The 16,906-nt window shown below is 31.2% G+C and overlaps 1 protein-coding gene across 4 annotated transcripts in view; it reads left to right on the top strand.

Moving 5' to 3' along the window:
• The window catches only part of Mct1 (Monocarboxylate transporter 1), a 297,944-nt gene that overhangs the window by 203,257 nt on the left and 77,781 nt on the right, over positions 1–16,906 (top strand). For all 4 annotated transcript variants that reach the window (XM_072526145.1, XM_072526148.1, XM_072526146.1 and 1 more), the window contains exons 6-8: positions 3,608–3,728; positions 7,349–7,625; positions 10,335–10,535. In XM_072526145.1, coding sequence (XP_072382246.1) covers positions 3,608–3,728; positions 7,349–7,625; positions 10,335–10,535 — 599 coding nt within the window. The remainder of the gene's footprint in view (positions 1–3,607; positions 3,729–7,348; positions 7,626–10,334; positions 10,536–16,906) is intronic.

The raw sequence follows: 16,906 nt of genomic DNA, 5'->3' as shown, positions 1-16,906 counted from the left end.
GTCTGCTCCAGGGTAAGTTTTGGCAGACAGTATAGAATTACGAAATCTTTGTCTAATGAGGACAAAGTCAATTTGATTTCGGATTATTCTATTCGTTGTATCACCGGGAGATTTCCATGTATACAATCTTCTTTTTGGTAGCTTAAAAAGTGTATTAGCTATTATAAACTCTTCCGTCTGGCAAAATTGTATTAAACGGTCACCACGTTCATTTCTATTTCCTAGACTGACCATATTCCCCCACATATCCATCCACTCTTCCCTGGCCAACTTTTGCATTGAAGTCGCCCATTACTATTGGAGTGTGATGTTTCTTCATGGATTTTAAGACTTGTTCCAAATCGTGGTAAAATAGTTCGATATCGTCATCATCTTTATCTGCCGTAGGAGCATAAACTTGAATAAAATTTACTATACCTTTCTTAAACTGAAGTTGTATTGATAAGATCCTATCAGAAAAAGGAGTAAAACTTCTCACAGAGTAATTGACAAGTCTTGATAAATATTATTTTCGGAAGGACTAATCGAAATTACCAAAAGGCGCCAAAAATATGTAATGAACAATACTCGTTTCGTGGATATATATATATATATTTATATATATATATATATATATATATATATATATATATATATATATATATATATATATATATATATATATATATATATATATAGGATGATTAAATCGAGACCTAATGGAAACTTTTTTATTTTTAGATATATCACAGAAAGTTATTGAACTTTAAAATAAAATCATCCATATATTTGTCCAGTTTGTCAAAATTTAATTAAAGTTATTCTTTATAAAAAGTTCTGAAGGAATACCTTTTTTCATAAAACCATATATATATATATATATATATATATATATATATATATATATATATATATATATATATATATATATATATATATATATATAAATTCCTAAGTAGTTGCGATCCCCTTCTTTACTAAATTATGTTGCCTTCCACTAGTTACAGAAAATTTTATGAAATTTTCGGAGATCACAATATTTTTTGTTTTGTTTATTTTCTTGCTGTAGGTAAAATTAGAGATTTATCTCTGGGATAAGTTTGGCATCGTGTGCATATCTTATACTAGACATAATTTTATCACACATTGTATGGTACTTTAAAAATTGTTGATAATTGAGACCATAATGAGGTTTAATAGAAGAATGCTTAATGAGCTTTCCTCACCTATACCTACCTCGATCGCTGTACTCTTTTCGTTTAAATATTGTATTTATATGGGATTAAAGGTCGTGGCATATTATCGTGCACGTATAGTTTCCGGCACGTAGCGTTTCCACTCCAGCAATTGGGCTGCGCGTTCACATTTTCATACATAGAACGTTTCAGTTTGGTTCGGTGAAGATATGATCTCGCTTTTCTCGACAAAAATTATGTGCAATTGCTCTTCTTTTTAACGATGAAGAATGAAAAACTGTTAAAAAGAAGGTTTGAAGTACATACAATGCTAAGAGAAAGAAAGAAGGAATGTAAATACTGGACTTTATACAGAGAATTAATTGATGACGATGAAAAATATTATGGATATTTTAGAATGAATAGGATTCAGTTTAAATATGTATTAAATTTAATTTCACCTTCAGTTAAAAAACAAAATACTACATTTAACGAAGCCATACATATCAAACCATACATAACAAATTATTTTTAAAAAGAAGAGGTATCACTTCCGTACAAAAGTCCTAATTGTTTATCACTTCCGTGATTAATTGTCACAAAGCAATAAAAACACATGCATAAATGACAAAATAGCCTCGAAAATTATTTTGTTAAATACTCTGTATCAAAATCAAACAAATACCTAAATAAACAACGGGGGAAAACGACGGACATCTAATTCACATTATCCTTACCAACCGGTTACGACTCGTTACGTAGCCGTCGGCATCAGTAAAATATTGTTTTCAAATATACTGAACGGAAACGTTAAGTGTCTGAAACGCTATGTTCCGGACAGTGTGCGTTGTTCATATTTAAAACCATTTAAATTATATTTTTCGGAAACTAAACGCTATGTGCTGGAAACGCAACGTGCACGATAATATGCCACGACCTTAAACCACAATAATTGATTGTAATAAAAATTACATTTTACATTTGTTTTGGCGTTTCGATCTCCAATCCGGAAATCGGTTATAAAAAAGATTATTATAAAAGATGGGGATATTTTAAGCTGTAGTTGTTTTTTAATTGGCTTTTTTCAGTCAATTTGGCACGTGACTGACTTTCTTGGCCTCGATTTTGTAGGTAAATAGCCATGTTTGGAGTTGAAATTCTGAGAGTGATGTACCCTCGAATTGATATCAAATTCTAAAGTTTGTGTTTTTATGTAGTTCAGTGTAGATGATTTGTCTCTTACCTTCTATTAATCAATTAATATTGGTATAGTCTTGTTGCTGATTTCTTCTTTTAGGGTTTAGGGTCAACATGATGTTGATAGTTTGCTACATGTGTTTCTTCATTAAGAAAGATAAGAACGGCTTCTTTGATTGTTCTCTTTGTGGAGGCTGTTATGACTAATAATCTTTTATAACTAATAATGCAACCTTCCTTTTTTATTAAAGTCAATTGTGGTTTAATCCCATATAACTACCATATTTAACTTAAACATACCACAATAAAACAGGTTCAGAACCACTTTTAGTTTGTTGTTAATTTTAACATAAATGTTGTTTTATATATATATATATATATATATATATATATATATATATATATATATATATATATATATATATATATATATTTGTAAAATCGGACGGTATGTTTACTTAAATCGCAGGAGAGATATGTCATTAAATTCTACACGGTCAAATGCCTTTTGTAGATCCGAAGCTTACATACAACATACATGCAGATTTGAAGCCTTGTTGTTCATATACTATTTTAATTTCGATGGTAATTTTGTTGGTTATGATGTTTTAAACATTGGAATTATGATACTAATATTCCAAATTATATATCAACAAATATTAAACTTTGTTGATATCTTCTATGGACATTTTCGGTAGTAAGATTCCATCTTTGCTGATATATCTAGAGATTTCACTTTGAGTCCGCAGAAAACGGCTTTCATTCTGAAAACTTACCAGTATTTATCTTTTATTTTCTGACTTTAATAATATTTTAGAGTTGTTCCTTAGTGTTCGTAGTTATTGTAAGTTTCCGGTGTTTGTTGATTTGGGTAGCTATCCTGTGTTTTAAAAGAAATTAGGGAAGATACTTTTATAATAAAAATGTACCATTAGAAACAGAAATCAACCTGTTCTGAGAATTTTGTCGAATATATTACTATCATCAAGGATTTAGTAGTGGGAACACTTAGTAGGAGGGTAAGTCGCATACGTTATTGCCGATAATAAAATGTTCCATTCATGAGTTTACTAATATTTGTATCAAGTCAGTTTTTATTTGGTTTTTTGTAAAAGTATTTTGCACTTTTATGCAGTGTGTGCACAAAACTGCTAATTACATGTATATATGTGTATTCACCTCTTTTTATTATACTTAATATGATTACCTTAATTACAATTTTAAATTATCTTTAGTTACTAGCAAATTCTTTTTAGATTGAATTTAAGGAGAGGCGACGAAGGTGAATTCATGGAACGTCCCCCATCAACAACATACAGCAAAAGACACGAAACTGAGTCTCGAAAATTATGCGGATGTCTTCCATGCAGCGATGAGGTAAATATTATAACTATATTATATATATATATATATATATATATATATATATATATATATATATATATATGTATATAGATATACATATATATATATATACATATATATATATATATATATATATATATATATATATATATATATATATATATATATATATATGTATATATATGTATATAGATATATATATATATATATATATATATATATATATATCTATATACATATATATACATATATATATATATATATATATATATATATATATATATATATATATATATATATATATATATATATATATATCTATATACATATATATACATATATATATATATATATATATATATATATATATATATGTATATATATATATGTATATATATATATATATATATATATATATATATATATGTATATATATGTATATAGATATATATATATATACATATATATATATATATATATATATATATATATATATATATCTATATACATATATATACATATATATATATATATATATATATATATATATATATATATATATATATATATATATATATATATATCTATATACATATATATACATATATATATATATATATACATATATATATATACATATATATATATATATATATATATATATATATATATATATATATATATATATATATATATATATATACAAACAACACAGTTTATTAGGGCTGCAGTCAGTAGGTTTGGCCGGGATGTTATAGAAACACTCTTTTGACTTTTGGTCGAGCTTTCTGAATTCTTTTATTCCTTCTTCAAGACACTGTAATTAGAAGAAAGTGTAAATATTTACAACCTATTTCAAATTGTCATTACAACTTATACCGAGTAGAAGAAAAGAACTGTTTTTCTTATGTTAAATTTAAGACATCCTTTGGAACATTTGATTTTTTAAATCTCCCTGATATCTTTAAAAACAAAAAAATAGACGGTTTTCTTCTTTAACTTGTGTTTTAACTGAAACAAAACCATAAAAAACAGAAACATAACGTAAACTTATATCGCCCGTTTGTCCCTCTTCGTAGCCACGTAAAGCCACCAGATATGGTAGACGAATAAAAAACAAAATTATTGTAAAAAATGTTAAATAACAAAATATTCTTAAAACATGAGACTAGAACATGATTTTAATGTATATGCACCATTGTACCTTGTTCTCCCTACAGGGCGCCTCAAACTTAACACACGAAAAACATTACTTTTCTTTGCATTTTACTATCTGGGGCTTTTTTCGGCAATCTTTCGGTTTCCATTAGTACTATATGACCAGCCCATCGAAGTCTCTGAAGTTTAATGAATTCTGAGATCGGATCTCCATACTCCGTTTACGTTAATAGGTCCAAATATCTTCCTTCTCTTTTTTCAAATACTTCCAGCTTTCCTTTTTTGTGTTTTCTGTTATTACCCATCTCTCGCATCCATAACATACTATTGGTCTGATAATAGTTTTGTAGACCCTGATTTTCGATTTCCAGTATATTTTTGGAGCGGAGCACAGGGGCGCGCGAAAAATAAGTTTTGTTTCCCTTTACTATTCTTCTTTAAATTTATGGTTCTTCTGTTCTATCCGTGCTTAATGCAACTCTTAAATTTCTACTTTCTACAGGTTCAATATCGTCCTCTAGGGAAAAAGTCGGTGCTTGGAAAAGAAGAACAAGCGTTGAGCTATATGAATTACACCGAGAATTCAACAACTCGGGTTGAAATTTGGATTATTATTGGCAATTCTATTAATGTAAGAAAAATTTTTACAAAATAGAGAAAATGGACCAAGACACTAATAAAGAAGATCCTGATCCATTTGTTTTCCCTACAGGGTGCCTCAAACTTAATACACGATAAACATTACTTTTCTTCCACCCGGTATATGCCCAAAAGAGAAGTTTAAGTAAACCTTTGCTCAACAGTGTAAATACCAACGAAAAATCTAAAATAATAAAAAAAATAGTTTAATCCGTTAATCTGTACACGAAAAAATCAACTATCAAATGAGATATTGATGAGATCATGAGTGTGTGATATTGTATCAGTCCGAGTCTCTGACGACGCAGGAAGGCAGAAATAACGTTATAAGATCCTATTGGTACCGATTCATATACGGACGATTTGACAAATTGTATTCTTGCGCTATATATTTGATTTTTCAATTCATGTTCATTCAATTCATAAAATATATACAGAAGATCACGAGGAAGATCAAATTACAGGCATATGCAAAAGACCTATGCATGAGATAAAAGAAATGGCCAGAGACGGAGATCTTTAGAGGCGGACAATACACGACAACACGATGACCACTACACTCCCTCTGGGGGTTAAGGAGTGAAAAGCTACATATAAGAATCTACGACGGGAAAGAGACATTAATTGGCGTTATGGCCCAAATCGAGCCTTGGCCTCCTCCAAACTATGCTCCAACCTTTTCGGTTAAGCGCCGATCTTCTCCAGGTTTTGACGTCTAGCAAATTTTGCGCGTCAGCTGCCACTTTATCCTTCCACCTTTGGTGTGGCCTTCCTTTTGGTCTTGCGCCCTGCATTTTACTATCTAGGGCTCTTTTCGGCAATCTTTCGGTTTTCATTAGTACTATATGACCAGCCCATCGAAGTCTCTCAAGTTTAATGAATTCTGAGATCGGTATCTCTTTGAACAGTTGGTGGAGTTCACGGTTGTACCTGGATCTCCATACTCCGTTTACGTTAATAGGTCCAAATATCTTCCTTCTCTTTTTTCAAATACTTCCAGCTTTCCTTTTTTGTGTTTTCTGCTATTACCCATCTCTCGCATCCATAACATACTATTGGTCTGATAATAGTTTTGTAAACCCTGATTTTCGATCTCCAGTATATTTTTGGAGCGGAGCACATGGGCGAGCGAAAAATAAGTTTTGTTTCCCTTTACTATTCTTCTTTAAATTTCTGGTTCTTCTGTTCTATCCGTGCTTAATGCAACTCTTAAATATGTGAAACTTTCTACAGGTTCAATATCGTCGTCTAGGTAAAAAGTCGGTGCTTGGAAAAGAAGAACAAGCGTTGAACTATATGACTTACACCGAGAATTCAACAACTCGGGTTGAAATTTGGATTATTATTGGACCAACACACTAATAAAGAAGATCCTGATCAAGTCATATTTCTGTAATCGCATAAATCGTGATTACAGAAATATGACAATGTCACGCATAAAACAATTACCAGAAAGACTTTGGCAAAAAAATATAATATTGCAATAACATTTAAAACAACTAATTTATTAAAATCCCTTTTGTCTAAGATTAATTCTAGTGGTATCTAGCAATATATCTTTGACATACCTATGTATTCTGTATATCATTCTAAAATTTTAGTTTATTGTTTTATTTCCGGATGTTTTATTTGTTTGTCTGCATAATATCCTGACTTCCTTTGAGTATAACGGTTTTATAATGTATAAAAAACCGTCCTATAGGCCCCTGAACCATAAGCGTAAGACATTGTTTGTTCGTTTGTTCGACACTTCTGATATTCCATTCTATTGTATTGTTAAATTAGACAAGGGATTTAGGATATCTTGGAATCATTTGGTTTTTTTTTATCTTCAGGTTCGAGAAATGTTGGACTGTGCTCTGTTGCGCGATGTTATTTTTCTAATATTCTCCCTCAGCAATTTATTAACCAGCATCGGATTCAACGTGCCCTACGTGTACCTGGTACCCAAAGCGAAGGATTTGGGAATGACTATACAAAAAGCGGGCATGCTAATCTCGATCATCGGTGGAGCGAACACTGTTGGGAGGATAGTTCTAGGGTATATTTCGGATAAGCCTTGGATCAACAGACTGTACATATACAACTGGAGCCTTACGATTTGTGGGGTCGGTAAGTACTAATAACCTTTTAATCTTTTAATTTATTTCTGTATTATTTCTCTGTATATTTTTTAATATTATTGTATAGATCTTAAAATTTGTTGCTGAAAGGCATATTGCTCTGTACTTTTCTAGATTGATATAGTTCCCATATTCTATATAATGGTAATCAAATTGTTTTTTCTTATTGTCGTATTTTCTTTGTTTTCTATGCTTTTTGTAGTATTTGTGAAGTGCTAACAGGACAATAGATTTCGATCTATTATACTTTGAGCATTTCTTTCCTCCGTTATCAAATATGTCCAAATATCTTGTTCTCGGAAAATGTTTCTTATTAATTTTTATTTTTTTCTCTAGTTTCCTGTACACACGATTCATTTGTTCTTATCTTTATGGATTTCTGAATTCTATTCTTTCAATATTAATGCATATTCACTTATAAAATTTGTCCATTATATCATCTCTAATTCGTTCTATTGAGGCGTAGATTTGGATTATAAATTACTATTTCTTTAATTCGCAATTTAATAAGCAGAATTCTTATGCTTATAAGTTCTAAAATGATCAGTTTTTTGTTTAGTGTTTGCTACATCTTCTTTCGTTCATCCCATGTCTCATATGCCTGAATAGTAGGGGTTATAATACCCAATCTGGATATTTCCTGTTCCGACTTTTTTGATATGATTTTTAATATGATATGACTATATAATTTGCTATTTCTTTTGTTAATTTTATTTATTTTTTTTTATTAACGATGTGATATGCTTTCTTAATTTTTAGTATATCTATGATTTCACCTATTGTGATTAATTTCACTCGCTATATATTCGTGTGTCTATACCTATGTTGTGCCATGGCCACATCCATATCCGGCATGAAATTTGTCGCAGGTAGTTTTTCATTTAATTAAATTTTTGCTAATCAGAATATGTAAATAAAAATATATATTGTTGTTTAACATGTTATGTCTATCCATTTTTAATAATTTGTATTTAAGCATTTTTGAAATATTCCTCTTATTATATCGAATGTAGTATTCGGTGGTAAAGTGGTTTATATTTAGTGGTAGAGTTTTCTATATCATCATCAACAACTATTCCATCCATCAAAGGATGTAAGCTTCCCTTGGTATTTCCATTTATTTCTTTTCGTTGTTTTTTGCATTCATTAGTGACTAACTATTCGCTTGATGGCATCAGTCCACTTGGTTTGAGGTCTGCCTCTACTTCTCTTATTTGCTTCTGGTCTCCATTCAACAATTCGCTTCGTCCAACGGTTATCTTCCGTTTTTCTATGTTTCCTGTCCAGTTCCATTTTAACATGGTAATCATGGATTACATCTATTACTTTTGATCGTCTTCTTATTTCTTCATTGGATATACGATGGCAAGGAGCTTAATGTTGAGCATTATCGGATCCATAACTCTCATTTAACTCTCATGAGTAATTTGAAGTTTGTGGACTATGTTGTTAAAAGCCCATGTTTCAGTTCCATATGTCAGGACCGGCAATACATACTGATCGGCAGATTTTACCTTTAAAGTATTTGGTAAATTTGATTTAAAGACTGTTTATAATCTGCCAAATGCTGTCTATGCTAAAGAACATCTTCAATTTAAATCAGCCTTTAGGTTAAGCTTTTATAATTTCATTTCTTGTCCTAAATATATTATATACCTTTTCTACATTATTATTTTCCGGGGTTATGTATATCCTCAGTTATATCTAGAGATTCGTTTGTTAGATATGTAGTTTTTTCTAGATTTATTTTGAGTTCTATTTCGTTTGATTTTGTATTTAAGTCTAATAGCATTTCCTGCAATTCTTCTCTGTGTTTTACATTAACTCAACATCATCGGCAAATTTAGGTGGTTCAGGTTTTCGCTGCTTATCGTCATTTCTTTCCCATTTTCCCATTCTAAAATTTGAAACATATCTTCTGGGACTAAAGTAATAACTTAAGTGAGATAGAATCGCCTTGTCTAAACCCTCTTTGCAGTTTTATAGTTTCTGTTTTTTCTTCTGTTTTACTTGCGATGTTGCATTCTTATATTATAATATACCTATTTAATGATTTTTGTATATCGGTCATCAATTCTATTGTTGCTTAAAGCATTCAAGATTTCTCAAATTTCTATGGAGTCAAATGCCTTCTCGTAATCTACTAATAATGTAATTATCTTCACAAACAGCTTATACAAGACTGATAACAGGCTAATGGGTCCATAGTTTTGTAATTTATATTTATTTCCCCTTTTTGAATATCAGTATTATAAGAGCATTTAGCCAAGCTGTGAGTACTTTACTTAATTCTATACATTTATCAAAAATGTTTTTTTAGCATTTTTATGATGTGTTGTCCTCCATTCTTTATCATATCTAATACTATTTCGTCTTCACCTGAAGCTTTTTTATTTCGCATAGTGCTCATTGCGTTTCTTACATCTTCTCTGTTATATCTGGTATATTTTCAGATCCAACATTTTTTACTATTTTTAGTGATTTTCTTGTTTACCTGCTAGTGGTTTTGTTTTTTGCTAGTATAATGTTTGGTAATAATGGTTATCTTTTGAATTTCTATAATTTCTTCCTTTTTATCTTTAATTAGTTTTTGCAATTAGATTTCTACTTTCGCTTAACAAGCTTACTATTTTTAATAATTATTCTTATGCTGGTAAAATTTTTGAATTGTAACCATAGGTTTTTTGTAATATTTCAGCTACTTTTATTAGTGCCTTCTGTAGTAGTTTTTACACTTTGGCCATATACAGCGCCGTTTTCGGTTTCACTGCCGGCGCCTATGTCGGACTTACATCCGTTATTCTCGTCGACCTTCTGGGTCTGGAAAGCCTCACCAACGCCTTCGGTCTGCTACTGCTCTTCCAAGGGATTGCCTCTTTGATAGGACCACCCATAGCCGGTAAGTTAATGTAATATATTTTTAATAAATAAGTAAAATTTCAAATTTATTTTAAATTAGAAAAATAATCACGTAAGTTATTTAGTTCGTTTTCATCATATTGATTTGATTTATTTTCTTATCACCATTGTCATTAAATAATCAAGTGTTAAAATCCTACCAGACTATGATAAAATACCAAATTTCTACGTATGTTATGACAAAGTGTCAAAATTGGACTACATCTGTTTTATTGTAGGTAAAATTATAATATTGTTAAAGTAGAGGAAAATTTCTGTTCAATACTTCAAAAAAATACAATAATTAACATAATTAATCTTATGAAGTCGTTAAATTTTCTTAATAGACGTATATATATATATATATATATATATATATATATATATATATATATATATATATATATATATATATATATATATATATATATATATAAATTCAAGTTAAGTTTTCAAAAAAAACATCTGGAGAATGATGAAATAGTTCTGATAGCAAGAATTAAAAGAAATAATAAAAAATTAGAAGCGAAAGCGAGAAAGAAAGGGATATACATAAACGAAGAAAAGACCAAATATATGGAATGGACAGAATGGGAATAGATACCTAGGAGCACCATTTACCAGGAGACCAAATATAAAAGAAGAAATCCAAACGAGAATTATGGCTGGTAATCGCTGTATCTTTGCTCTAAACAACTTATTCAGATGTAAGACATATCTAGAAGGGCTAAGACAAGAATATATAAGACAGTGATAAGACCTATAGCATTATATGTCAGTGAAACATGGACAATGAACAAACCAGAACACGTCATGATTAGAGTATGGGACAGAACAACCCTGGAAAATATTTGGAGGAAAGCTATGGATTTAAATTATGATATAAAAACCAAAATATAGAACTAGAGAGGATATATGGAGAACCGAATATCATAAGGATCATAAAATCACAAAGACTGAGGTTTGGGGCATATCCAAAGGATGTCAAACATGAGACTACATGTATATATGACTATATATTATATATATTATGTCCCCAAAGAGGTGATTGGGGTCGATAACCCTCTAGAATCCTTCAAAGAAGCCATACAACGTTTTAGTGCGAAATACTGTGAACGAGTGCTTGCGCATCCTAATGTGTTTTTTTATGGGAAGGACGTGGTAAATAGCCGTAGCACCTATGACACTGTTGTCTGGTGGAAATTGTAGAAAGATAATTGTAATATTTGTAAAAAGGTTCGAGGTATCAAGGTGGTTATAACATACAAAATAACAATCAATGGTAGGTCATATACCTATGAGGTCATCTGTTCAGTCTTAAACTATCGTCATAACTCATGGTCGTATTGCTTAATCAGTTCTATAAGTTGATGGCGATTTGCTTTATTTTTGAGTAATTTTTTTAAAGAATGGCCTGGCCGTTGCAAGTAGAAGACTAAGAGATGATCAAGAGTCTGTATTTCTTCACGATCACAATGGCCATCCGCAGAAAAGTCCCTCTTGACTGTTACTCATGAACTTTGACGCCCCTACCCTCAGTCTGCTGAGAGTTCTCCAATTGGTTTAATGTAGCTCACGTCCAGGTACGACTGACTCATTAGGATGTAGGTAAATGTTGTCTAGTACACTACCTCTCTCACACACACGCACACACACACATACACACTCTCCCTCCAAAGTTCTCTTCCAAGTTCCCTGTTTGCAGTTCTTCAAGGGTGAATGATGTGGCCAGTTTTTCCCTCGTAAATAACTCTTGTTTTTTGGTATTCATCTCTCCATTTAGCAATATTTGAATACTGGTATGAAAGTGGAACAGCAGAGTTGATCGCTTAGTCTTTTTATTAGCTTCCATGACCACCTGCTGTTCTATATCGTGTCCAGATCGTTCAATATCTTGATATAATTGAGGTGTAAGTCCATATTATAAAAATTTTGATCTTATGTGTTTAAATATTGGCTGGTTTCTCAAACGTACATATCTCATTATGAAGTATATACACTGCAGTGATCGTGTACGAACGAAGTTCGATTATTAAAATGTCAATATTGTTATTGAACGCAAGATTTTCCGTAGACAATGATACAAATAAATTAGTAGATTGTTTAGTAAATCTTTTCTCAGATTTTATTTAAATATTAACTGTTTTTTAACTTGACGTTAATATTATAACTAATTTAAAATGATAGAATCACAAGCACACAGCGTGCTAGTTAGTGTTTACATTATGCGTGCTAAATAGTAGCTATTTTAAAATTGCAATAACGGTGCGCCCGTTGATACTGCAAAGGCGAAAAGCTATTTGTTTATTGCTTGTTTCTTCCATTTTTTTCAACAGTTAATTGTCAAAATAGGTTCAAACTTCTATTTATGTGCAGCTTTTAGAGAAATATGCACCATCTAAAAAATTATGAGTATTAAAATGTAAGCAAAATCTTCGATTTCTCGACTTAAAACTTTTAATAACTTTTAAACTATATTTTTTTTGTATATACATATATAGTATTTTTAATGTATTTTTGGCTGTACTTTACGATGGAACTTTAAGTTGTAAATTAAAATATTCCAATTTGAAAATTTATTTATAAAAAAAATTGTTTATTAAAACTGGTACCACTTTTTGAGCTGGGGAACCTACGTACTCATATTCAGTGAAAAATTTTAAATATAATAGAATAGTTTTTAACTATCCACCCTTTCATGCTTATAGAAAGGTACCCAGCTAATATTTAAGTTTTACAATATTTTTATAATTTTAATTCTTCCATTAAATTGTTAAAATGAACTGAGATGAATTCAGATACAGTACTGGACAAACTAATAATGCTTTACTTTCTCGAACTCCCAAGAAATTAAATCACCATATAATTGAAAGCAATATACACTCACTGACTTTCTGTCATTTATATCGTTTGCCCAATCTGCATCAGAATAGCATATTAAATTTTTATTGAACAGATATTAATAGAATAGACATTCAGTTTTAAATTAATAGTACTTCTTAAATATTTTAATACTCTAAGTAAGTATTTAGATTGTTCACAACTTTGAAAGTGTCCAAAATAACTAACGCAATAATATACATCAGGACAAGTAGGTAGCTATCAGACAACCTAGGAGTTCTTTAAACGGTAAGTTTTGGACTGAATAATCACTGAATTGGAACATTGAATGGTTTACAATCCTCTATATTAAAACATTTAACCAAATTATTTAGTAAAGATATCTGATCAATTTTAATAAGGACATTGGCGATCATCACGGCCCATTTTACTCTATCTGCAGCAGTTCTGAAGAATTCTTTAATTGTATTTTTACTCCACTGCTCTAAATTTTTCAACCAGGATGTGCGTCGTCTCCCCGGTCCTTTTTTATCCTTGTTAATCTTTCAGTGTTTATTGCATGTTGTTTCCATGATATTGTCCACATTCTTCGATAACAACACACCTCAAAGCTAGCAAGTCTTTTTTTAGTTGCGTTCATAATTGCCCAGGCTTCAACTCGATATAAAAGAGCTAAGGATATGTAACATCTCAATACTCTAAAAGGGGCATTGTCCATCACAATTATGGCATTTTTTTTCAGTGTTGATAAAATATTTTGGAGTCACCTTTCAAATGACTTCCCATCCATCTCCTCATGGTATTCTCCACTTTTGCTCGATTCAAAAGCCCACAGCGCATCCGGAACAAAACCATTTTCACTTCCGATGTGACAGAATATCAATCTTTTACCTTCTCCTAAAAGTGATATTAAAGATAATAATAAAAAAAATTCAGTTTATTTTAATTTGAAATACCTGAGGGCTTTTTTAAGCCAGTCGAAAGCCCATCCAAAAATGCACGCCTTGCAGAAGTCACAGAAGCTTCCACCCAAACTTTTGATTTTGTATCGCCAGCATTTATTCATGTCTCGCCCAAGTAATAAACTGTTCTATTTTCCCCAAGTAATAAACTGGTCTATATTGTCTTATCCATAGCACAATTTCATTTTTGTGTAGCAAACTGTTTCTTTCACGTTTTTGAAATTTAAAATTTAATTTTCGTTAGAGTTTGTAAAACGTGGTTCTCTTAAAATTTGGTAAGTCATTATCATTATTTACATCTCTTAGGACTTTGTCAATTGTAGGAACTTCATTACGGACGAAATAGGGAAATAAGCTTCTTATTATAGCTTGTTTTAAATGCAGATAATGTGTGTGTGTGTGTGTGTGTGTGTGTGTGTGTGTACTTTTATACTCTTTTTTTACTCATTATTAATAAATGTAATTATTATACTTTTTCCAATTAAAATAACAAAATGTGCATTTTCAAAATTTACTCTTATAGTAGAGGATCCAATATAAGGTCGACCTGCATCGATCTGTTTAACGCAGGGATGGCCAACCCGCGGCACGCGTGCCACTCTGTGGCACGATTGAGTCCTATCAGTGGCACGCGTAGCGCTTTGGATTAAAACACTTTCAAAAAAATTAAAACTTGAAAAACAAAAAATAATAAGAAGAAACTTGGTAGGTTTACGGAAGTTACAATAGATGTAGCATCATTGCATCCTCTGGCGAGCGATATTGCTGCGATTGGTGCACGTGATCCTAGCTGTCGTAATGTGCAACAGGACTGCGTTACCCTTGCTTAGTTTATTTTAAACTGCCCCGTTGTATGTGCACATTTTGTCATCGCGCATTGTTTCTTTAAAATTTTAAAAGTATTTGTTCGATATGTCCACGAGTAAGCCTTCGACTTCAAAACGAAAATACGAAGATGATATTGCAATTCGCGATTTTCAACCTGCTTGGGAAGAACAATTTTTATTTACTAATCGTAATACTTCAAAGCCTGTTTGTTTGATATGTGGATTGTCTGTAGCAGTTCCGAAAAAATGTAACCTGGAACGACATTATAAACAACTGCATAAGGACTTCAGCAACAAATATCCTATTGGTTCACATTTGCGAGCCGACTTTATTGAAAAAAAAAAAAGAAAACCCTAGCCAGCCAACAGTCACTGTTTCAGAAGAGAAGTGATGAAATAGAAACTATGGTTAAAACATCATATGAACTTTCTCTGCTGTTAGCCCGGAAGAAAAAAGCCTACTCTGATGGAGAGGAGATAATTAAAAATAGTCTGGCAATATTTGCTAAAAATGTGGGAGATGTAAAGATCAAAAATATGGTCGATAATATTGCATTATCCCGAAATACAGTCATGCGCCGTATAGATGATATGGGCCAGGATGTTGTTTCCCAAATTATAAGTGGATTAAAATCCTGCAAATTCTTTTCTTTAGCTTTGGATGAAAGTTGTGACAACACAGAAAATGCGCAGTTAAGCATTTTTGTCCGTTATACCAATGATAATTTTGAAAATGCCGAAGAGCTTCTGGATTTGCGCCAACTAGTCACAACAACAGGAGAGGACATTTTTCAACAGCTTAAAAACGTAATCGAAGTCAACAAAGTTGAATGGTCAAAATTAGATAATGTTTGTACAGATGGAGCTCCTTGCATGGCTGGTAGACTAAAGGGGTTTGTTACATTACTGGAAAACTATTTGGGAAGAAAAGTTTTTAAGTACCATTGTATTATTCACCAGGAAGCTCTTTGTGCCAAGGACCTAAACATGTCATCTGTTGTTGACCCTGTAACACGCTGCATTAACAAAATACGAGCTCGGGCATTGAATCGACGACAATTTCGAGAACTGTTCGCGGAAGAAACGGAGCAAGATGGAGAGTTACTTCTCCATTGCAGTGTGCGCTGGCTCTCCAAAGGAAATGCACTCGAAAGGTTTTGGAACTTGAAGGAGTGCGTCTTAAAATATTTGCAAGAAAACAATGAACTACCCAGTGAGTGCTCGTTACTTAATGATAAAGATTGGCTTTGGGATTTAGCTTTTCTCACTGATATTATGAGACATTTAAATTTATTAAATTTAAGATTACAGGGAAAAAATTGTATTTTTCCTACTCTAGTTGGTCATATATCTTCTTTTGTGAATAAACTTATGCTTTTTTGTAACGATTTTGGAGAACAGAGATTGACACATTTCACATTAATGCAGGAATTAGCCAACAAGGTCAGTAGAACTCCAAATTATGACAAATTTAAAAACCTTATATCTATTTTGCTAGGTTCATTCAATACCCGGTTTGAAGATTTTCAAAAAGACAAAATGAATGTTGACCTTTTCATAAATCCTTTTTCTATTTCTCTGCAAGATATCAATTGTTACTCAGCTGAAATACAGATCAAAATTATTGATTTACAGAACCACACTATACTAAAAACCAAATATAGGGAAATTATTTCAACTGTTACTGATCCCAATTATATTGAATTTTGGAAATTTGTACCAGCAAACAATTTTCCTAATTT

Source organism: Diabrotica undecimpunctata, chromosome 3 (genome assembly GCF_040954645.1).
Source record: "Diabrotica undecimpunctata isolate CICGRU chromosome 3, icDiaUnde3, whole genome shotgun sequence".
Taxonomy (NCBI): domain Eukaryota; kingdom Metazoa; phylum Arthropoda; class Insecta; order Coleoptera; family Chrysomelidae; genus Diabrotica; species Diabrotica undecimpunctata.
This window is presented reverse-complemented; position numbering and strand designations above follow the sequence as displayed.